The sequence below is a fragment of the Camelus dromedarius genome, chromosome 19 (genome assembly GCF_036321535.1).
Source record: "Camelus dromedarius isolate mCamDro1 chromosome 19, mCamDro1.pat, whole genome shotgun sequence".
NCBI lineage: Eukaryota > Metazoa > Chordata > Mammalia > Artiodactyla > Camelidae > Camelus > Camelus dromedarius.
In genome coordinates this window covers 17,064,503-17,089,336 of record NC_087454.1, presented here as the reverse complement: position 1 = coordinate 17,089,336, position 24,834 = coordinate 17,064,503, and the positions used below count along the sequence as shown (strand labels likewise).

General features: G+C 39.4%; 1 protein-coding gene and 1 long non-coding RNA gene across 9 annotated transcripts in view; one reads left to right on the top strand and one right to left on the bottom strand.

Moving 5' to 3' along the window:
* Positions 1–14,026, top strand: part of LOC116147675 (uncharacterized) — a 33,258-nt gene extending 19,232 nt beyond the window's left edge. Inside the window, exons 4-7 of the long non-coding RNA XR_004131243.2 lie at positions 3,327–3,512; positions 9,896–10,255; positions 11,884–11,990; positions 13,412–14,026. This is a non-coding gene — a long non-coding RNA (uncharacterized LOC116147675). The remainder of the gene's footprint in view (positions 1–3,326; positions 3,513–9,895; positions 10,256–11,883; positions 11,991–13,411) is intronic.
* The window catches only part of CARMIL1 (capping protein regulator and myosin 1 linker 1), a 281,077-nt gene that overhangs the window by 20,242 nt on the left and 236,001 nt on the right, over positions 1–24,834 (bottom strand). For all 8 annotated transcript variants that reach the window (XM_031435099.2, XM_010980137.3, XM_064476244.1 and 5 more), the window contains 3 exons: positions 9,310–9,376; positions 8,872–9,068; positions 2,583–2,695 (listed from right to left, as the gene is read on the bottom strand). In XM_031435099.2, coding sequence (XP_031290959.2) covers positions 2,583–2,695; positions 8,872–9,068; positions 9,310–9,376 — 377 coding nt within the window. The remainder of the gene's footprint in view (positions 1–2,582; positions 2,696–8,871; positions 9,069–9,309; positions 9,377–24,834) is intronic.

The window sequence follows — 24,834 nt, the reverse complement described above, 5'->3', positions numbered from 1 at the left end:
ACCATAGTATACTGTGTAACTCAGCTGTGAATATTTACATGTCATAATGAAGTGGACATTAACACTGTGTAACTAACAATTATGACATCACTAAATAAGATGATGGGGAGAGGGAAGAGTGTGTGTGTGTGTTTGCTTGGACAGTAGGGTCAGACTGGATAAACGATCATCCTCCACAGTAAGAAGTCAGCAGTTACAGTTGCTGTCGGGAAAAGGGAAAGAAACAAGGGCCTTTTTGTCTTTTAATAAAAGCCTTGAAGAACATCTGACATTTTAAACTACGAGCATGTGTAACTTTGATTTTCCAGTTTTTTCCATGCTAATTAATGGTTTTACCTATGCCTAGACCTCTACATATCAAACTGACAGTAATCTGTTTTTATCTAACAAAATGAAACAAATCACAACTTCTAGTAGATTCCGTCATTCGACGAAAATCGATGTACCTAGTTCCATTTGTGCACTGGAACAGGAAGAGAACCCTCCCAGAGCAGTATCTCTGCAGAAAGTGGATTTTACAGTTTATTAAGTTTGTCTAACTTTCATTCAGAGCATATTAAAGGAGGAGGCGGCTTTAGGGTAGAGGACATCACACAGGGAGCGACAATACATACAATCCAGATGCAACGTGAACAGACCCCTCAGTTACTAAGTCTCAATTTCTCAAGTTTAGGGAGAGGAGAGCCTATGGTATTATCTCTTTATACAGATACAGGCCAAGATTGTCTTGATTCATTCAACCAATAGTGAAAGAGGGCTGACTGTGTATTACAGGCTGCATCAGACACTGAAATTACAATGAAAAATAAGACCAAGGCGTTGTTTCTGAGGAATAGCATTCTACAGGAAGAAAAGACTCGAAAGTGAATCACTAAAAGGGGGGAAGGTATAGCTCAAGTGGTGGAGCATGTGCTTAGCATCCACAAGGTCCTGGGTTCAATCCCCAGCACCTCCATTAAAAACAATAATAATAATGATAATGATAATAATAATAATAATAAAAATAAACCTAATTACCTCCCCCCAAGGGGAAAAAAAAAGAAAAAAGAAAAGAAAGCAAAATCATTACGAGAGACTTTTCCTGTTTGGCTTTGTTTATGTTGGTATTGCTTGAATCTTTTACATTGAGAATATTGTTCATCCATTCCCCACATTGTTTAAAAAACCCCACCAAACAAACTCTCGAAGGCTCACATGTGCTCTAACAGATGTGTGCAGAGGATAAAAAAAAGTGTTGAGTCAGCAGTAGAGAAAAAGCAATTAATTTGGGGGGTAGGGGAAGGAGGAGCAGTCAGGGGAAAGCTTCAAAGAATAAATGACATTTAGGTGGAATCTTGAAGGATAGGCAAATAGAATTTTCCCTAGTATGCCAAGCTTCAAGGCCAGTGTCAAAGAAGACAAATAATTGGGTCCTAAAGCTTATAACGTTCAGTAAGTTAGACTGTTACGGATATAGAAATTTAACTTACTCCCACCTCGCCATCCTGCTGAGGCAAGATAAGGCACATCAATCTACAGAACTGACTAGTTTCTTCCCTCCCTGTGCCTGGCCTGCCCATCCTCAGCTTATCAGGATGGTTTAAATTCGTGCCTGCATTTGATATCTCAAGGTGAAGAAGACTGCACAGACGCAAATCCACACACACAGTGTATTTGGGGATGGATCTATATTTAGTCAGGGATTAAATAACTAGGTACATATTATGCTCAAAAGCTGGAGTGTTAATAAAAGTTAATAAAAGTTCCATGGAATTGTCTTCTAAAGAAACTCCATCTTAGTAATACGAATATGCAGAGAGAACTTTTTAGAGTCTAACTCTGAAGCCTCTTTGCTAATTCTGCTGTCATCTTGACACTGTCTGTTAAATCATGGCCATTGAGCAATGATGTAGGGCCCCCAGTTACATCAAATTATGAACAAGAACTTAAAAATACAGTTGCCTCTTGAACAACATGGGTTAATTTGCATATAGCTTATAATTGGCTCTCAGTATCCAAGGTTTTTCCTACATCCACAGATTTAACCAGCCAAGGATTGTGTAGTACTGTATTATTTACTATTGAAAAATAATCTGCAAATAAATGGACCCACACAGTTCAAACCTGCATTGTTCAAGGGTCAACTGTAAGTAATCTCAGCCTGCCAAGCAACGCCCACTGCCCTATAAGACAAATCTGGGTAAACCTGAGGAGGCCCTAAAACGTCACCTTGGGGAGCCATGTTTTGTGGTCTGACTTAGAACAGTACAGTGGTTCTTAAACTTGAGCCTACCTTAGGATACCCCAGAGCGCTTGTTAAAACACAGGTTTCTGGGTCCTACCTCCAGTTTCTGATTCAGGAGGTCTGGGGTAGAGGTTTGAGAATGTGCATTTCTAACAAGCTCCTAGCTGACAGCACTGTTGCTCCCCTGAAGATCACGTTTTGCAAGCCACCAGAACAGTAAATCCCATATAAAAAAATATGTATTTCATACATCTATATTAAATAAATGAGCCTTAGTATATATACACCAAGTTTAATTGTTAACAGTAATTTAAATGTGAATTAAATAGTGTTATTAGTGAAATGACTCTGAACTCACTTGGAATCCATTTTGGTCACCTTCTTGGTGAAAAATTCATCTACACCTTCATCTACTCTCCCCATAAGACCGTTCTGTTCACCATCTTGGGAGACTATGCTGGAGGCACAGACCTGCAAATTGAACAGGTATAATGTTAATTTACATTCAACTTAATTCAGGAAACATGCATGCTAGATTCAGGGCACTGTGATACAGGCCACAGGAAGGACTGATGGAAATACGGGCCCTCAGATTCCACGGGAAGAGAAGTTGTGTGTACAACTGTAACCAGGGTAGAAAGAAACAAAAGTCAGAAATGCTCTATAAACACAGAGCCAGGTGGAGGATTAACACTGACTGATGTCTCAGAAATGTGTAGGAAGGCATTGCGGGCTATTGGTGGAGAGAATGCATGAAAAAATGACACACAGGCTAAATTTTGAGAATGGCAATAATTCCATTGGCCAGGGGCCTGCGGTTTATTGGATGAGGCAAACTGCTGAGTATAAACCCTGGCAGACACTGAAAGTGGCCACTCCAAACTGCCTCACCTGCTACCTTTCTTGCTTGCTAGAAGAACCCTGATTTCAAGACATGACTGCTTATCTGAATAAGTCAAATACAGTAATTCTACCTCCTTGCCCATGACTGGTAAGCATGGACGTGCGATACAGTTCCGATCAGTGAGATAAGAGGGGAAATCTGCCGGGGGCTCAGGGCAGGTGTTCCTGCAGAAGAAGGGGTATGTTTTATTCTGCACAGTTATGGGAGAGAGGATGTGATGTCTGAGCTGTGGCAGCTGCCTGGAGTTCAAGAAGAAGCGAGCCTGAGGACAAAAGCCAGTGTGCAGAGGATGACAGAATGGAACAGTGGAAAGCACCTGGCTGCTTGTGCTGTGCTGCTGAATAAACCAGTCCCAGATCCTGAGACTTCTGGATTTCTTGTTAGGTGAGAAATAAATATTTCTCATTATTTAAGTCATGTTTAGCTGAGTATCTCTCATTACCTCTAGTTGCATGATTACTTCCTAACTAATAATACAAGGACCGACAGTGAAGAGCTTTGAATCCTATGCTAAAGAGTGTGGAACTTACTTTGTAGGTGATGGGGAGCCCCAGAGAAGTGGCATGGCCCAACTTGTCTTTTGGTCAGATAATTCTGGGATAGAATGAAGGATACTTTACAGAAGCCAGGGATTATAAGCAGGGGAATCTGTTCAGGAACACAAATGAAAGACTTCTCTAATTGTTTAGTCTCACCTGGAGGAGATGAGGGACCAATCAAAGACAAGCACAATGAGAAAAGAAAGAAAGAAGTAGCCTAAGATGAGGCTGAAGTTTCTACACGGGTGAAGGGGAGCATGGTTCTCGGAACACAGTTCAAAGATCTGATCTGGGGGGAAAGATGATGAGTCCAACCTCAGGCAGTGTTGTGTGAGGTGCTGTGGAAACTCAGGCAGGTGTCAAAAGCTTGGGTCTCAGGAGAGAAGCTAGTAAGAAGCTGTAAGGAAATTATTCATCAATCTAGCATTTCTCTTTGAATGGACAACTCACAGTGAGCTCAGTAACATGCAGGGTTTGTGTCTGGGACAGTGGATTAATATTTCACGCAGACAGGTTGTGGGCCACTGAGAAAGAACCTGTAACCTGCCCATTCTTTTTGGGCACAAGGACACATTCCCATGTGGTTGTGGTATCTGGTCTGGATGTCTTGCCATAGGGTGGCGGGAAAGTTCCTTCCTGAAATCTTGATTTGCAAGTCTCAAGTTGCCTCTGGGGGAACCCGGCTCATGTCTGCACAGGCATTGTTTAAAAAGACCACATCACTGGCTTGAAACAATCACCCACTCTAGTCATTGGCAGCGTCCGTGATGAAAATGAGCCGTGTGTTTGAGTTCACATTTGTAAAATGCTGAGAGGTGAGTATTTAATAGATAACAAAGGACTCTGTGAAATGCGAGTAAGAAAAACAATTAAACCTCTCATCTGAATGGTGCTTTACAGCGGGGCAAGGCTTTCCTGTGAATTGCAGTGGAGCAGAGAATCACCCAAGCTCGATAACTCAGTTATGGAGAGAAAGCAGCGCACTGAATAACTTTTGTTTTGATTACAAAAGACCACGTTGCACAGAGCTTGCTTTTATTATCATTTTTCCTTTTGTAAAAGAACAGAGAATGGAATCTCTATAGTTATAAAAGCTCCCTAAGTGTGTACAGTGCTTGATAGTTTACTATTTCCTCTTCGCATTTACCCTTTGAACTGAAAAGGAAAGATAGTTTCAGCCGAGGTTTTGGTTACTCCCAGATCAAACAGTGGCTCAGAGGGTGAGGGGCGCCCACATAGGTCACTGGACTGATGGATAAGAATGATGTGTCCCCAGGACAGATGGTTCTAACGTGGGGCTCCCTTCCAGTGCACCCACGTTTCCCCTCAGAGGCTTCCTCTCAAATTCCTCTTCCCATTTTGAGAGAAAAAAAAGAAAGTTTTACTAGTATAATTTCTCCTTTCAAGCTCTTCTTTTTTTTTTTTTTTTCCTGCTTTGAAACAGAATTCACAGCTAGCACAAAAGGTCTCTGGGGACGTGAGTAACATCAGTGGGTTTTAGAGATGGAGACACACAGGGCTCAACAAAGCAGTCCGCTTTCCTGCAGCACAGGCCAGTTCTTAGGGTCAGGCGGGACCTTCTAGATCCCCCAGTCCACCTCTGTCATTTTTGAGATAAAGCGATTAAGAGCAGAGAGGTTAAGAGAAGTCCAGCATCTCTGGGAGATCTTTAGTGAGATGCGGGTTAAAAAGCGTCTATTAAAACAGGAAAAGGTGTCAGCAGCCTGTCAGAAGAGCAGTAGAAAAACTCAAGACTCAAATGAAATGTGGTTGGTCAAAATAGGTCAAGGCTAAACACACATGCTGTTTTAGCTCAATTTCTAGCAAAAGGGAATGACAGAACATAGACACATCGGAAGTTTTCAAAATTCCATTTGATTTGGGTCTTTTCAGTCAAGGAGAGTACATTTCAGATGAAAAAGGGGAGCGTGGCTGTTGGAAAGGGAGAGGAGAAACCTTAGCCTTGAGCTGGTTGGAACCGACAGCATCTGTGCGCAGAGAAAGGATTTTGCAAATAAAATCAGAAATTGCTGTTGTTGGTATTTGAGAAGTAAAGGAGGTAGATTTTGCACGTCTGGTGTATAAGTAAGTGCTACAGGGATAATTTGTGAATGTTTAAAAGATAAGCCGGTGATTATGAGAACTGAAGACAATTCAGACCACCCTCCCATCTTGCTCTGCCTGGATTATTAAGATGAATGCAGCAGGGAAACACTGTAGGTGGTACATCTGGGTTTTGACAAGGCAGCTGCCAAATCTCTCATAATGTCTCCACAGGACGGAAGGGGGAAGATGGGCAGGAAGTAAGGACAATTAGGTACGTTAGTAACTCTGAACAAATATACCCAAAGAGTGCTAATTAGTGGGTTGAATAGTCATGAAATCTTCCATGCATATATTAGACAGTAAGAAAGATGAAAAATTGAGAGCCAAGCAATCCAGTCAGGGAATAAGGAACTCAAAAGGAAACAAAGGAAATAAAATTAAAAGGTAAGGCAAAAATTAATAAACTTATATGTATAACTGAACCACTATGCTGTACACCAAAAAGTAACACAACATTGTGCACTGACTATACTTCAATTAAAAAAATAAACAAGCTCTCTTTTCCTTTAAAAAAATTAATAAACTTGAGAGAACTAGGAAGCTATCTTTGAAAAAGACTAATGAATGAGACCTTATGAAACTAAGAGAGGCATTAAAATATATTAGAAATGAAAAAAATGAAGCATAGTTACTGATACAGAAAAGATTAGAAACTCATAAGAATTCTATAAACAACTAAATGAACAATTAGATTAAGTGAACATCTTAGAAAAATAGAAATTACCAAAATGGTCTCAAGAAGAATTAGGTAATCTGAATAGATCTGATGAAATAAAATTCATATTTTATGGCAAGACAAGAAAACTTTAAACATAAAATTTTTCTCTGCCTGTTTGGACCTCCTCGCTCCCCTCAGTATACTGTGCATCTGCGTTAACCAGACCTCCTTAGGAGAAAACCTTCCTTCTTAATCTTATAAGGCATCAGAATGACCCACTTCTCACTTTGTACGTGTAGATCTGGTTGTGTCACCTGCCAATATGCCATCTGAGGTATAACCCTTTGTCTCAAAAACTTCTATTACTATGCTTTGATGCCTAATGGGCAGAACAGTCCTCAAAGCTTTCTGAAGGATTGTCTCCTGGGTTATACTCCTCAGGTTGGCAAATAAAATTTCCCATTTCTTTCTTAGATTGACTACTGATTATTTTTTTGTCAAAAGATCTATCAGATCAAATCCCTAGTTTAAAAAATCTGCATATCAGCATTATATGCACACAGCACCCAGATACCACATCAGGCCCAGGGAGCTTCCTAGGAGAGGAACAGAAAATCTATATTATATGTAAACTGATCCAGAGCTTCCCAACTAATTTTATGAAGATAGCTGTGATATGGCGATTTATAATACGAAATACATATATCTAGTCTTTATCCCCATTTCTGGCACATAGCTCCTAAGCCCTTAGAATTTCCTAACTGATGAGAATGATAGAGGTGTTCTGGTTATACTAATGAGGTGACTTTGGAACCCACCTAAACATGGAGGCTGATATCTAAGAGACCACCCACATGATTAGAGTTTGGAACTTACAGTCCCACCCCTAAATTTTAGGGAGCTGATAGAACCTGGGGGTTGAGCCAATCACTAATGGCCAACTATTTATATCAGTCATGACTGTGCAATGAAGCCGTCATGAAAACCCAGTAGGACAAGGCTTGGAGAGCTTCTGTTGGTGAACACGCAGAGATACAAGGAGCGTGGTGTGCTGGGAAAGGGCATGGAAGCTTGGAGCCCCTTCCCCCATACCTTTCCCTAAGCATCTCTTCCATCTGGCGGTTCCTGAGTTATATCCTTTTATAATAAATTGATAATCCAGTAAGTAATGCCTGGGTTCTGTGAGCTGCTATAGCAAATTAATGGAAGCCAAGAAGGACTGTGGGAACCTCTGGCTTATAGCCCATCAGTCAGTATGAGTAACAACTGCCAATGAAAGAATGTCTCTCACCACATGGTTTTATAAGAATTAAGCCATTAGCCATCGCAGTCACTGACCCTCAACACACCTTGAAAGGAATTTAGGGTGCAGATCAGGAATGAGGCTCTCTGTGCTCTGGGAAAACTGGCAGAATAGGCCTTCAGATAGTTAAATATTTTCAGGAGAAAATCTGATGAAAAATGCAATTGGTGTCAGAAATGTTGAAAGTAAAAACAATCTCCATACCTTGGCCTTGAGAATTCTGACACCTGACATCTAAAGCCCATTAGGGGCGTCAGATGTCAAGGACAAGCTCTAGAAAAGCTAAGACTGATTTAGGGAACACTGAGGCTACTCAATCCATCAAAGCAAACAACAGAGCAATAATATTAAATGAGTGCGGCTACTAAATACTGTAAACTGCTCACTCTCCACTGAAAAACATGGACTATGGTGGCTGTGTGGCAGCCTCACAGTGCTGTTAGATGCAAAAGCACTTTGAAAATCGCAAGGACTGTGAAACCGTAAGGTATTGTATGTTCACAATGAACCCAAGGGAAAGCAAGCTGTGGCAGGTTTCTCAGTCCACCAAGCCTCTGGGAAGAAGCCAGATCTATTTAGACCCATGACCATGGCATAAACTGCATTAAGGCTCATTAGCACCCACAAGTCAGTCCTCTCCTGAGTAGAGAGAGCAGGACATTCAGAGTCACACCACCTGCGCGGTTCCCCATGCACAGCCTCTTCTCCACCATTCAGTTATCAAAAGCCAGGGCACCAGCACAGGTCAGAATATGAAGACAGGAGTATATGTGTGCGGTCCAAAATCAAATGCAATTTTTAATCACAAATCAATTCTTTGGTACTTATTTTCCATCTTTTAACACTCGGACACTAAAATTCTATAGATGTAGCCTGTGTATCTCACCCACGTGACTGATATTTTTCTAAGGACTTCCAAGGATCAACTCTGTCTGAAAGAGTCAAAAACTGTAGTGTCCCCTTTTCCAACGTTGCTGAGCACTAACTGAGATATTCCACGTGAATGCACACAAAGAGGTTCTGTTCTCCTCAACTACAAGCTTTCACATGTGCAAGGTGTTTTTGTAAGACTCTCAGGCGTTCCCCCCCAGGGAAGACAGGGTGAGAGAGGGAAGGGGCATCTCCAGTTCCACTTACCGCTGCTTGGGTAGATTGCTGCTTCTTGATCCGTCTTGGCCTTAACTTGGTGAAGTGCTCCAGCTTCTTTCCTTCCTCGGAGGGCAAGTCAGAGAGAAACCCTGAGCTCCGTTTCTCTTGTCTGACAGATGGGAAAGGTGGGTCTTCAATGTGAATGGGCACTTCTTCCAGGGCTTTATCAAGATCAAACTCCATTTCTAAAACAAAGCAAAGCCCAGGGCTGAAGCTTACTATAAAGAGATGAATAAAAGACCCCTCAAAGTAATTTTAAATCTATCGGAGAATAGCAAACACCCATTCACAAATCACTTAACTCTTTCTCAGTATTTACTCACTGAGAACATCCCTAAAAAATACCTGTGAAATGGTCCAAGGTCCTTGCTGAGTGTGCTTCACAGATGTAAGGAAATGACTGGCATTAGCAAAACCCTCACTTACCAAAGGCCCTGGAAACAGGCCGCAGCATTCGGCTGTGAATAGTCTTCCTCTTGGACTTAGGAGTCATCTAGCAATAAAGTAAAGAAAGTACTTAGGCAGGAATTTCCAGAAGACTGAACTTTGAAGCTTCAGCAACATTGCGGGGAGTGTTAATATTTGGGATCAATTGTTTAAGTTCAGTATTTGTTTTACTTCTTTCGAGGATGGTTAGTAACATCTGACAGCCTGATTGAAAAGACTAAGCCAAAACATTTCTAAATGTTTACCATTTTCTCAAATGAGATAGCCCACTTACTCCTTCCTCTGGCCCTATTCAGTTAAATTCTACTTATATAGCTAAAAGGAACAATGAATGATATAGAATTTGATTCCAAGTGGCACATGAAGATGTTAGAACTGGTATAAACAATAAAATTGAAAGAGTGTACAAATCAATCGCTAAAAATTGAAAACACAGTTATTCACCGTTCATTATCATGGCAATGTCAATGTAAGCAACATGGAACTCTTTGTCATCTTAACGACTTAAGCAGCATAACTTTTGTTTCACACTTCTGCCACAAAGATTTTGATCTTTACATTATAGGCAAAGACCAAAGACCAAAGGAAAAAGATGCCATGATTTAGAAGTCTGTATCTGCTGTCACTTCTCAGTAAGATGTCTTTGATCCTGCTGTCCTTTACAAAATGAGACCAAAACCCAAACCATGGCCAAAACTTCTGAAGAGCATCTTTCTAGTATTATTGTCAACTGTTCATTATGTAAAGTAAAACCTCAGGAAGACATTAGCTTCTCCCTCAATCGGATCACACAGGTCAAAGCTGGAGAGGACCTTTGTCATCACCTCCACAAACAAATTCCAAGGAAGAAACTGAGTCATGGAGATGATAAAGACCACCATTCGAGTCAACAGGAGCAGGGCCAGGGACAGACCCAGATCAGAAGGTCAGCTTAGCATCCCTCCCACCTCATCACTTGTTTTATCAATATACAGATGGATGGATTTTATGGATGTTAACAGGTTTGATACTGGAAAATGGTATTTGTGTAAACTAAGAGATAATATAACTGAAAGAACTTAGTTTAGAGACTTCACTTTCCCTTAATATGTTGTCACTGAAAGCTTTCTCAAGAAAAAAAAATTCACGAGATTGATAAACTTTCTTCAGTTCAAAGAACAAATTGTTTCCTATTGACCTTCAAAGCAAACAGCTTTATTGTTTTGACAATTTTATATCAGTTTTAATAATTATATCCTTTTGCTATTATTTATTATTGTGAGAAAAGGGAAATAAAAAATAATGAGCAATGGAATTTAAATCCATACTGGTCTTCTTGAAATACAGAGTGAAACTTGCTGATTTGGTTCTTTCAAGGTTTTGTTAAAAACAGACAATCAGAGGTCTCTTTTTAGAAAGCATTGAGCTTTGCAGGTTCAATAAAAACACAACCAATCCAATGCAAGTGGAAAGGAATCCATTTTCAACGTAGTTCTCCCTAAAACTGGCCTTGCCGTTGGCTGAAAAAGTTAATGGCCTGACTGGTCTATTCCCAAATGAAACCTCTAAAAATAATTCTCAGGAGACACAAACTACCAAAATAAATGCTATGTTCAGTCATGAACATTTCTTCAGTAATTCTGTCCACTTCGTGCACAACCGCCATAGGTAACAGGATCAAGAAGTAGCTTGGGATATAATTTCCAGCCAGCTCATTTAGATGGTCACAACTAAATAGGAAAGTTTAAAAAAAATTCATAGAATGAAGATGTCTTCCATAATTTTTCTCTGACTCTTGATTAGATTTTACAAGAAAAGAGGGCAAAAATAAGAAAAGATGAACAAAAATTATCTGGGTCAAGATTCCCTATTTAGCCTTTATAACAAATACCAAATACATAAAACATGACAATAATGGCATTTCAAATATATTATAATTTTAATAAATAAAAATACATATAGAATTATATATAAAAATATATATAATATAAAAGATAGAAGCTCATGTACAAACTGATGCCTATCTGTAAACAGATCATTCAGCTCAACCTAATTTCACAGACATACTGAGAAACATACAGAATCATCAGGATTTTTGATGGCTGACATCAATCAAAGGGAAACTACTTTGCCTTTCTTGGTCTAGCTTTCTAATGCCTCAAAACCTAGTATATGAAATTTGACTATCAGAACAAAGCATTCTAATACGTTTTCACTGCTTTCCTTCATTTGATGTGCTCCTTAATAGCATACAACTTCTAACAACTTTTGCATTTCGCATAAAACTCTTTCACTGTATTTGACATGTCTTAGTTCTTAAGTTTTGCCGTGTTTGGACAGGGCCAATGAACGGCCTTTTGTTAAACTGGGCAGGGCTTGCAGTCAGGCTAGTTTCCACAATTGGTGTTAAGAATGCAACCCAATTTTATGTTTCTTTTGATGGATGAACTATTTTTGTAATCTCTTACTTTCATGGGAAAGAATATGGGTTCAAATATAACAATGGAGAAAAAAATGAATTTTATTTCTTCATAATTTTCTTTCTTTTCTTTACAATTATTTCTTCCTTAACAGTTTTACAGACAATATGGCCTTGCTCAACGTACTGGCTTATTACTGTGATTCTATTACATATGAATTTAAAGCAAGAGGAAATGTAAGAATGAGCTGTGAACATCCACGTGAGTGTATATTTCAGAACAAATATTGTATGTTTCTCTAGAAATACGGTTTATGTGGACTCTCGCCTCCCCCTTCTCACACCTGTTGGTTAGATGAATTGCATCCTGGAAAAAAAAAATTTGACTTTACCATCCAGATTTACCTTTACTCTCTTCCCCTTTTGTACCAAAATGAAAGGGTTAATTTTCTCAGACTATTTTTTCAGTCCTCATTTACCTTTCCTGGACATTTATCAATGCCTAAGTATTTTCTGATCAGAGAAATCACAAAGTGCCCTTCAGATGAAAAGGGGCAGCAGTGGAAGCGGAAGAGGTACACACATCAAATGGACTTTCCATAAATCAATTGAGGATTAACATAGCCAACTATGACCTCAAGGCCCAGACAGAACTACTGTATCTTCAAAAGTGCATTTTATGAATAATAAGGAATTTTCAATATTCACATCCTCAGAAAACATGAGGAACATGAGCCCTTTAAAATATAACTTGAGAAGGAAAACCCTAAACATACTTATTCTGACATCACAAACATGAATAAATCCCCACTGTGGCAGACAGTGAACAGAATGCATGCCTGTCTTCTCTAAGAATCCAAAAGCAGCACAATGTCTACACTGCTTGGAAATCTTACTCATTTGATCCAATTTTTATAATGTATTTAAAACTATTATCCAGGTAGCTCAATAGTGATATATACACACACACACACACACACACACACATATATATATACATATACATACACACACACACACACACATATATACACATACACACACATATACATATACATACACACATACATACGTACATATACATATACACACTTTTACAAGTTAAGGATTAATGTTAGACCCTTACAAACAACATGTTTACTCATTTTAAACACATAATTCCTAGACATACTATTTTTTTTAAATGAGAGTTAAACTGGTTCCATCACCAGAAAAATAGGATGGAGTAGTTTCCTTGTTCATTTTACCAAGTTTGCTCAAAGAATAATAAACAACACTCTCACTCCAAGCTCAAGAATCCTTAATTACTTTTCCTTGAGGTTAAAACAAACAAGCAAACAAACAAACAAAAACCAAAAAACAGTTGGAAAGCAGATTAGTAAAATTCTTCTAATATAAGAAGGTATTTATGATGCTGATTTTCTACAACTCTGGGAAACAAGTAATATGACAAGAATCAGAAATTAAAAACCCTAGAAGTGTGAGTAATCATGTCTTTTTTTTTTTTTAAAACATGTTTGGAATAAGCACTTTTCTCCTCTTGAATTTTATACCCTCTTCATCAACACTCTGCTTGCTTTCAGGCACATGGCTGGGAATATTTTAAATTCATCACCTGTGTTGCTAGCTGAACCATCTTGTAAAATCCCATCTTATCTCTAAACTGCTGCCTATTTCATTCAGGATCCACAGATGGATGACGACACTACAGTCTCCTGGGAGACCAGCCAGGCAGCAGGGAAGCAAATGGAGCACAAGAATGTAAACTAGTACAGCCAGAATCTGCAGAGCCACCAAAAAATACTTACACTTGTACAGCAGAGAGTCTCCATGCAGCAAAAAGAAAGGAAAAAAAATATGAATGGAAGAGAGATAAAGCAACAGCATTACAAGAAAAGGGGAGGGGAGACACCATACGCAAACAGAAAAGCTACATAAAAAGCCTTCATAGCAAAGGAAAGAGGCAAGAATGAGGCCAAACTATTATTAGCTTACAGCATCCAACTTAGTTTTTTATAAGCAGAAGCACAGTTACAGCTTGAAAACTGCAGAAACTCTTAAGCGATATTACCTCTTTTGCTAAGGTCATGCAAAGTGTCCTCTACCAACTCTGTCAGGTATTAACACCATTTGGGGAATGGAGACAAAATTAGCTCCAAAGGCACTAACTGGTGGACAGAACACTGGATGGATATTAGCAAACTCCATGCAGCTTTTGGTTCTTGGGCCACAGGGCTAGTCCCAGCAACAAAGTGGGGACAGTGTATCTATGCACACATCTAAGCATCCCTTCGGGGTGGGGGGGAGGGGTTCCTTTCCATCATCCTATCTTACCCACTGTGATGCAGTAGCTTTAAAAGTTCTCTCTCCCTCTCAGTCATCAAAGCATTCCAGGCAAGGATCTGATGCCAAAATCTAACATAGTTACCTACCTATAGTGTCACTGATGTTGATGGTACCTCATACTTTGGTGGGAATTTAGGTCACCTTACATTTCATATTAAATCTCTAATTGAATAATTTTTAAAACCTCATTGGTCATCACTGACACTTGTTAGGGCTTTTTCTTAATATTCTGAAAATTTATAAAAGAGCCTTTAAAAACATAGCAAACACCAGAAAATCCTATTATAGAATGTTAGGCTTTGTGAAAGCAAAGTATGAGGGTGGGTGGAATCTTTTCCAAACCTGAAAACACACTCTGAGAAAGGCCACCTACTCTTATCTACATGGGGATGGCTTTTTTTTTTTTTTCTTTAACTTCCTTATTTTGTGTGTGTCAATTCTTCTCAGTTACAACAGGATGAAAATACAGGGCTCCTCAATTTGGGAATGTAAACAGTTGGGTGACCCGCAAGTAGAGGGCTTCCCGTAACCATCACCACCATCAGCATTATCATCCTCAGCAGTATTTGCTTATCAGAAAGGCTTCCATCAGCAAGGCCCTGAAGAAGTCTCAATCCCCAGACTTCTAGTTTCATATTTTATTAATTTTCTTCAAATAGGCCTCATTTTATGATACATTAAATTAGATTGGAAACAGCCTTGCTGAATGAAAGGAGAAAAAGTAAAAATGTATTTTCAAATATTCTTGAATTGTCCGAAATGAAGACTCTTGCCCCTGTTGTAACTATATATCCTGTGAAAAGCCTCCTTCAAGGTGAGACTGTGGATACAGACATAGGAGAGTTACAGCCGATGGTTAAGTCCCATAGATAATTTTAGACTTTCTTTCTCTTTGTGAAAGGTTAATTCAACATGACAAGTAACTCTGTCCCAATTATTCACCTAAAGATCATTATAAGTGAAGGTGATAAAGCTTTCAATTGGTTCAACTCCTAAAATGGAAGGCAAGCAAAAAAAATGTTCCTATCAAGATGGAAACCATGGCAACAGACAGTTCAACTTATCAAACAAATAAAGATCATTAGTTCACTACTCCTGCACACTTTTCGGAACTCACTTAACATACTGACTTCAGCATCTCCCCTTTAGGACGAGGGAAGGACAACTAGTGAGTGAAGAGAGGTCATCCTCTCCCAAGAGTGTCTCATGCTCAAGGTTTTGGCATCCAAGAAACTGAGCTCAAAGCAGTTAACGGTTGTGGAACTTCAGTCAATGTTTCTGTAAAGTCAGACCTCATTTTCTAGTTTGTAAAATAAACTGCTGCGAGGATGAAATACGATAATGAATATAAAGTGCTTATTATAGTGCCAATCAGTGACCTCATAGTACTTCAATAACAGGTAGTGATTATGAGCATCAGTAATAGTATCACTTTTTTCATTCTTCTATTCCCAATGAGAAAAACTGGGTAGAGAGGGAGCCTTCATTAGTAGACCTACCATGGCGAAAAGCTGGGAACAATCTAAAAGCCTCCTGAACAAGGGGATGGATAACTAAAATGAGGTATATTCAATGATGGAACAGCAGCTAAAAGGGGGGAAAAAACTTTACAGCAACATGAAAAATCTCAAAAGATAATAGTGAAAAAAAGCAAGTTTCAGAAAGATACACACGCTATGATGCCATTTATGTAAATTCTAAAAACATACAAAATAACACTATATACTGTTCACGAAAACATGTATGCTTGAACATACGAAATAAATAGTGTCCAAACTCATGACAGTGGTGCCTCTGAGGAAAGGGGAGAAGAGTGAGGCTATCAGGAGTGGTCAAATGCGGCCACAACTTTATCAGTACTGTTTCATTTTATTTAAGATTCAACAAATATTTATTGAGCACCTACTGTGCCCTGGATACTTCTGGAGAAGGGGCCTGGGTATAGCAGTGACTAAGCTAGATGAGGTCCCTGCATTCCGAGAGTTCATATTCTGGTATCAAAAAAACACACTGGCAAAACAAAGATGCTAATGTGCTAACAGTTGTCTGTTCAGGTTGGTGGGAACATAGGTATTTGACTTTTTTTTTTTTTTTTTTTGGTGTGCTTTCTTGTAGTTTTCTTAAGAACTCTTCAAAAAGCTTATTCAGTAATACTGAAAGGAATCACTCGGGTCACTTGGTGCTTACCAATTACCTGGGTTTACTCTGCAGACACCCTAAAAGATGCTCATCTGCATGACCGTGTATCACCACCACCAGGGCCCCCTCCTGATGGGTAATGACAAGGGGACCAATTTGATCATCATAATTTGGAGGTGGAAACTGATCTACTATAACATACGTGAAGAAACTTTAAAAATTCTTAAGGGAGCTCAGAGCTGTTTTATATGTAACAAGTGTTTTGTAAGTGTTATTATTGCCATAAAGCATTCAAGAATAGCTATCATCTCACTAACAGGCCATGAAAAGCTGTTCAGCATCACTGATCATTAGAGAAATGCAAGTTAAAACCACACCTCACACCTCTCAGAAAGGCTATCATCAAAAGGTGTACAAATGTTGGAGAGGATATGGAGAAAAGGGAACCAACGCTGTTGTTGGGAATGTAAATTGGTGCAGCCACTGTGGAAAATGGTATAGAGGTTTCTTAAAAAACTAAAAATAGAACTACCATATGATCCAGCAATTCCACTCCTGGGTATATATCTGGAAAAAAATGAAAACACTAATTCAAAAAGATACATGCACCCCAAAGTTTAAATAGCATTATTTATAATAACCAAGACACGGAACCAACCCAAGTACCCATCAACAGGTGACTGGATTAAGATGTAGTAAATCTACACAATGGAATATCAATCAGCCATAAAAAAGAATGAAATACTGCCATTTGCAGCAACATGGATGGACCTAGGGAACAGTATACTTAATGAAATAAGTCAGACAGAAAAAGACAAACATGTTATCACTTACTTGAAGAATCCGAAAAATAATACAAATGAATGTATATCTAAACCAAAACAGATTCACAAAGAACATTTAATTGTGGTAACTAAAAAGGAGAAGGAAGTGGGGAGAGGGACAAATTAGGGGTATGGGAGTAACAAACTATTATATATAAAATAGATACGTAACAAGGATATTCTAGAGAGCACAGGAAGTTATATTTATTATCTTGTAATAACCTATAATGGAATCTGCAAAAATACTGAATCACTATGCTGTATACCTGAAACTAGACAATACTGTAAATCAATCATACTTCAATTAAAAATAAAAATTCAAAATATATTAATAAATCAAAAGCACACTGCCATCTCAACATTTAGGAGACCAAGAAGCCAAATTACAACACAAACTCGGTACCACATCTACCTTTTTCATTTTCTTTACCATGAAACTCACATGTGAGGGATTTAAAAAAATTCAACATGAACCTAGATGAGGATTCACCTTAAAAAAATCAGGTAAATGTTTTGCCATCCAGTTTAGCGATTCTTTCCACAAGAGCATGGAGATAGAGAGATTTGCTGTCCAAGAACTGGCCCAGACTGGGTGAGGAATAAAAGTTCTTTAGTTAGAAAATTTTAAAAATGAGGGCATTTACCTCCAAGCACAGCAATTTAGGCATATCTGCCCAAAGGCCACGGAGGTACCTTTTGGCTTTCACCTCATCGGTTCCAACCTCAGGCTCTAGGAGCAGAAAAAGCATCACACCTACAAGGATTTCAACTACAGACAGTTGCCTAGTCAAGTACATTTACTTTATGAAACATTTTTAAAGATGCTTATGCAGAAATGGCCAAAAACATTTATTATGAACTCCTTTACCAAAAAAAAAGAAAAGTGATTTTTTTCAAGTTTTTTTTTTTTTTTTTTTTTTTTTTTTACATATGGCAGAATTCTTTTGAAACATCTTAAGCAGTGTCTCAAAAAAAACAAAAGAGAGAAATGGGGTGAATTTGGCTGAAACAGGAGAATGCCTAGCGACTGACTCAAGTTTCCTTTAAGTGCCCCCTCTCCACCCTGTGTCCCCAAGAGTCCTTGGGGGAAACAAAGTGAACATCTTTGTGTAGAAAAGATGAGCCAGGACTCTGCCTCGTTCATCTCTAAATTCCCAGAGTCTGGCGAGAGGCTGACATATAGCAGGTGCGCATTAACTGTCCGGTGAATGAATGAGTGAACTGACTCATTGCTCCAGGGCTCCCCCCACACTTGGCTTTTACAGACTTTTTTAAAACAGGAAATCTGTCACTACTACAATCATCATTTCCATTAAGGGAATTAAGGCACAAGGATAGAAGGGCACAATCTATTGTAAGAACAGGCCTTCAAATGAGACACATTTACTTTCATGAAAAGTTTTTTCTGTTGTCCTTATTTTTCCTGTGTTAGATTGATAAAAACTTCCTCATAGATCCTAGTGGCTCATGGACTGGTGTCTACTTCTTTAACCAAGCAACTCTTCAAATACATATACCTACTCTCTGCCCCTTAACTATTTAAACATTTTCCAGTTTACCCCCTCCCACCAAAATAGTGTAATACAAGTATACTCCATGTAGATTCCCAAATTATTAACATTCTGTCACATTATTTCCTCCATTTTCTCTTTATCACACACACACAAAATTTTGGCTGAACCATTTAAAAGTTGTTGATATCTTGGCATTCCACCTTTAAATCCTTCTGCATGAACATCCTGAGGATTATATTCTCCTACGTAACCATTCATGATTATCTCCTAACAAAGTTAACAGCAGTTACACAACATCTATGTACACACTGTGGTTCACATCCAAATTTTCCCATTTGTCCATCAAATGTCTTACAACACTCTCCCATCCCCTTTTTGGATGCATGATCTAATGGAGAATTTGCCCCTGGTCTGTATGGTTATGTATTTCTAGTCTCCTTTATCCAGCACACCCTCCTCCCCCCACCCCCAATCCTGCCTTTCTTTTTCATGATACTGACTTCCTTGAAGAATTCAGGCCAACTGTTTCCTGGACTGTCCCACATTCTATATTCGTCTGTCTCCCATCATTAGATTCAGGTGAACCATTTTTAGCACGGATGCTGAATGGGTGATGCTGTGAATTCATGACTGAATCACAACAAGTGGCACCCAGGTCAGGTTGTTCCACCGTTGGTGACACTAAATTTGATCACTTCATTAGGGCGGGAACCTCCCGATTGCTCCATCGTAAAAGTTCCTTGTGTCTTGGTAATTAATAATAACACTGTACAATGATACTTGCAGCTCATGTAGATGAGCCCATTTTTAAACAACCATTGACAATCCCTGCCTGAATGAATGAATACAAAGGGAGCCACAAAATTGTCACTTTCTACTTGTATCATTATTCCCACATTTATTAGGTGCCTCTATAAGGATTGAATTTCCCTTTTTAAAATCCTCTGTACCACCCTCTCTCTTTTATTTTCTTCGTATTACTCCGGACTTAATGGGTTTTTAAAATTAATCCAGGGTATCCTAAACTATTACTGTCATTACTCTTTTTTGGTTGCATGAAGTATCCCAGTGGAAGCCATTTCAATCTGGATTTTGCATCCTTTGTAATGATCCCACTGGATTTAGAGCCAGTCTTTGCTTTTTTTGATACAGGATAACCTAGTCTCTCCTGTGCACTTTTAAAATGGTTATGGGTAATCCCTGTTTAATGAACTAGATTGTAATAATTAAATATTTCCTACTAGATTGTCAGCTGAGTCAATGATCAAGGTGAATCAAAACTCAGTCCTTATTAATTGATTTATACCCTCAAATATCTGACCAAAACATATTATCATATTTGTACTTTGAGAAGTAATTTTTATGCATTTCCATTTGTTCAGGTTTGAGGCGGTATAAATCTTACTGAGAAAACGAGATACCCAATCCTTTCTATGATGACTGCTGGAGAGCAACAATCTTTAAGATCTAGGAAGAGTAGGAATATGGAAGCCATAACTCTGAGAGAGTTGCAATAAATCAATGGACAAAAGGAAGAATGATGTGTAGAGATTTAGTGAGGTGCCACATTTCCTACTGAATGCAGTATTAAATCCAGCTAGTCACATCACACTCATTAACTTTTATATCCAGAATCTCATGTCATATAAAAGTTAAAATGGCATCTTGATGTTAAAACCAAAACATTCAGGGAGCCGTATGGATGAGAGACAATTGTGAAGATCACAGTTGAGTACTATTTTTAAATGAACATGGTTCGTTCTGTTATTTCCCAGATCTCCACAATTTTTTTTTTATACAAGAAAATTAAATCTTTATCTTCCTCTGTCATGTTTCCTCTAGGAAACAGCTCACTTTTTACTCATTTTAACTAATCTTGCAACTAATGGGAAAAAGGAATTTTGCACTTGAACGGTCTCTTTAAAAAGTGAATATAATTTCGTATGTTTTTCTTGAGTAGTCCAAAGAATGAAACCACTTGGTACCAATGTCAAGCAAATATCTTACCTTGAAAGCATGTGTTAGTGCTGCCGGGCACAGAAGCGTGATGCTTATTAACACAAGCATCTGGTATGTGCCCCTTGTAGTGTTATAAAAATAAAAGAGAGTGGGAACATTTAAGTGCTTAATTGAACTATTAAGCACAATGTTATTCCAATCGTCATAAAAAGTTAAAAAACATTTAAAAATTGTCTTTATTGTACAAGAATAAACTATGGGGGAAAACCCCACTGAGTATTATACTTGAAAGCTATTTTAAGTTTAGATTGCTGGAAAATCCACATTTATAATGGAAGGCAAGAGTGAGGAAGACAGGAGAAGACTTAAATACTCTCCTTCACAATGGACATCATGGCTCAGGAACATCAAGATGAACAATTTAAAAAAGCATAAAATGCTTAATGCAGCACATTTGCTCTGTGCATGGAACATTAGCGCTATGTAAATGACAAAAAGAGTTAGCACCAATTCCAACACCACCACTACCGACAACAAAACCAGATTAAATCCTACAACAATTTGTTTGACTGCTTTAAAAATCTTCAGTCAAGTAAACTGCAGCAGCGCCAGGTAAAGAGAATGGATGGTGGTTTAGGGACTGGTGATTTAGGGTTCTGGTTGGGGGGCTGCAGTAATCTATCAGCAATCAGGAGATCTGGTTCTTGCTGAATGTCATGGATCTCCAAGATCTTCTAAGACTGAGTCTTAAAACTCCATATCCTAACTCTTCTACCTCCAATAGAACTTCAGGTAAGGATGGCTTACCACCCAAACTTTGTAAAGTCTGTTCTGGCTTCGAAGTCGAGATCTTTGTCATGTTCAGTTTAACTCCTTTAGATTAACGTCCCTTCTAAATGGATTCTCAAGGTAACTCTCTCTAAATTATAGATCCATCATTTTGATAATTCACTCATAACTTGAGATCATTATTCTCATTAACACATTCACCTATTGAGGAAATCTGCCAAAAGCAATGCAAAAGTTACCTGCCACTTTTTTCACTGGTTTTGGTTTCATTTTAAAGTGAATAAGCTATTTGCAATCAAGCTATAGTGAAAAGCTGGATAAATTATCTACCAAACACACTTTTTAAATGCCACTTGGCACTGTATTATAACCAAAGAAGAATGGTTTTCAGAGCATATATGTGTAGTCTATCTGCGGTCCTGCCCTACTATTAACTATAACAAACCCTGCCTTATCAATGAATGTCTTTCTTTGCATTTTCCAACACTTAAGGCTTCAGTGATAAATAACTGGACACAGATGGTCAATTCATTCAGTTACCTGTGGGGGGCAGAGACCACAGAGTGCACAACTAGAAGCATTTCTGAGGTTTTGCTAGGGCCATGACAGACGATGCACTGAAATCTTTTTCAGGAAGGACCATTTGGGCCATGCTAAACTGGGTGAGGCATTTGGAGATTTCAGCTGGAGATTTGACATTTGAACACAGGCTTGAACTTGTGCAGGTCCAATTATAGGTGGATTTTTTCAATAAATACCTACTACAGTACTACTCACTCCATGGCTGGATGAATCCGCAGATGCGGAACAGCAGACACGGGAAGTGGCTGTACAGTTATGGGCCGGTTTTCAACTGTATTGGGGGTCGGCGCCCTTAAGCCCCATGTTGTTCAAAGGTCAACTATACTCTTGCAAGGGCTGAAGTGGGTTGGGAGCTGCTCCCAGAACAGAATGCTGACTTGGCTTACAGGTACCCACCCTACCACTCAGCTCTGGTCAGCTGGTCTTCTGTCTGGGTGAGAGAAATGACCACATACCTCAATTCTGATAATCAGAGTTGTATCAGTAAGGTCTAAAGCTTACAGCATTAGTTCCCAAGGTTAAGGCTCCAATTTCCCCAGCAGGCAATGGAGCACCATGCAGTCAGAGCCGGGGACCAGTCTTGAACTTGCTATACTATAACCTCCTCAGTTCTTTTCTCTTAACTCTGTTCACCTCACTTGCCCTTTAATTTCTATTGCAGTTATTAAATGTGCCACCTAAAATAGTTTCTCAAAGAAGGCAAAACGTACATAATTCCAAGAAATAAATATAAAGTTAATATAATCTAAACTAAAATACATAAAAGAAATGCAGTTCTATCTGGAGCATGGAAGCAATTTTTTGGTCCAGTTTCCAAGTGTGGTTCTTAGTATGAAAGTCAGTATGATTTTTCTTCAGCATACACATCAAAGTGTAAAACATAAAGCTAAAAACCATTATATGTATACATATATATTTTTTAAGCCATATACTTTATATTTTGATTCTGTTAAGGAACAGGCGTGTGATAGAGGCTTCGCCTCCGTCTTGAGAGATGCGAAATCCTTACGTATCAAGTTCCAGCAATGATAGTGGTTTCCTCCGAGGTACGTTTAGGGAAACTGAGATTTTGGATAGGCAACTTCCCTGTCTGAATTTCCACACGCGAGCTGAAGAACGAAGATTGACTCATCCCAACCCTAATTAGCGTTTCTAAACTATAACTAGCATAATTAAGAGACTGGGGTGGGGGTGAGTATAGCTCAGTGGTGGAGTGCACGCTTAACATGCATGAGGTCCTGGGTTCAATCCCATGCAAGCGTATTAACATCTCTGAGCTCTGAGATTCTCATCCGAAAAATGGGTTAAAATAGCTACCACACACAGCTGCCAAGACACGCACAGGGCACAGCGCATGTCACACAGTGGGTGGGCAGGTTTCCTCTTTCTGCCTATTCACCTTGCTGAGCGCTCGGATCACTGAGGATGTAACCTGCAATATTCTCATTCATAGAGCCTCATAGGTTTAAAGACAGCCAAAGAATCATTTTCTAGAGTTCCCAGAGAAATCTGTTACTGACATTTACTGCTAGCATTAGCTATACAGAATTCAAAGACACACAACTCCTGTACCCTCCAGGAGCATAGAATCTAGCAGGAAAATTGAGATAAGCAAGTAACTAATGCAAAGCCAAGACATTAAACAGAATCTACTGGGCAATTGTTATAGACACTGGGATTATGTGCTTGAAGCACAGACCCCATCTCTGCCCTCCAGGAGCTTACACTCCAGTGAGGGGAGATGGGCAAAAAAATACCTACATGAATAAACGCTTATTTAAAGTGCTGAGCAGATAAAACAGGATAATACGGTAGAGGGACTGCAGGGCTTCTTTGGCTGGGAGGTCACAGGAAATGTTGGAGAGATCTGAATTGAGACCCACGTGGTGGGAAGAAGGCAGCTGAGGGACCATCTGGTGAAGAGTTCCCCAAGCTAAAGGAACAAAGGCTGAGATGGGAGCCAGGGCAAGTCCCAGCGAAAAGCGGTAAGGCCACAGTGGCTGGAAGGAAGTGAACAAAGGAAAGAGCAGAACAGATGGAGAGAGGCAGGGGCAGATCACGGAGGGTCTTGTGGACCATGGGGAAGACACTCCATTTAGTCTGGGTGCAAGGGGAAGCCATCAGAGGGTTTGACACGTATGTACTGATCTGTTTTCTACCTCAGCTACCCGGCTACTGAGAGGAGACTGACTAGATGATTACAGACACGCAAGAGGGGAGGCAAGAGTGTAACTTACAAGTCTGTTTCAGGAGTACAGACGAGAACCAAGGGTGGCTAAGGTGAGAGAAAGAAGTGGGTATGGACGGTGAGGGAAAGGGAGAGTCTGGGGCTGACAGGGGGAGTGAGGAATAAATAGGTAGATGAGAAGGTGGTGTCACATATCGAGATGGCAAATGCGTGGGTGGGGGAAGGTGGAAATCGATGATTCCTTTTTGGACACATCAAGTTTGAGATATCTGGTGGACATCGAATTGAGATGTCCAGTAGGAAGCTGAATATACAAGCCTGTGGCTCAAGGTAGATTGAGATAAATATCATGAATATAGGAAAAGTGCTTATAGAGGAGAAGGGGCGGCAATCAGCTGAGGGGAGGCGTGTGGTGAGCGCATCTACACTGGGGCTGTGTGTGGCTGACTTACCAATTCAGCCCTGGCTACAGAGCCCAGGGCCACTGCTACAATTCCCAGCTGGACATTTCAGCCAGGGCCTTGCAAACACTTCAAGCTCAATATGTTCAAAACAGAAATCACTAATGTCTCTTTCTGCCAAAATCTGCCCCTTCTCCATATTCCTCACCTTGACTCAAGTGACTCCTTGTGGCCTTAAAAATAAATAATATATAAAGAAGCAAACCTTTATCGAGACAGATGAAATCTCTTTGTGATCTGGTCTCTACCCTCACCTCTCCTCTCCCTGGGACTCCTGTTGTACCATAATCCCATAATTAGTTCC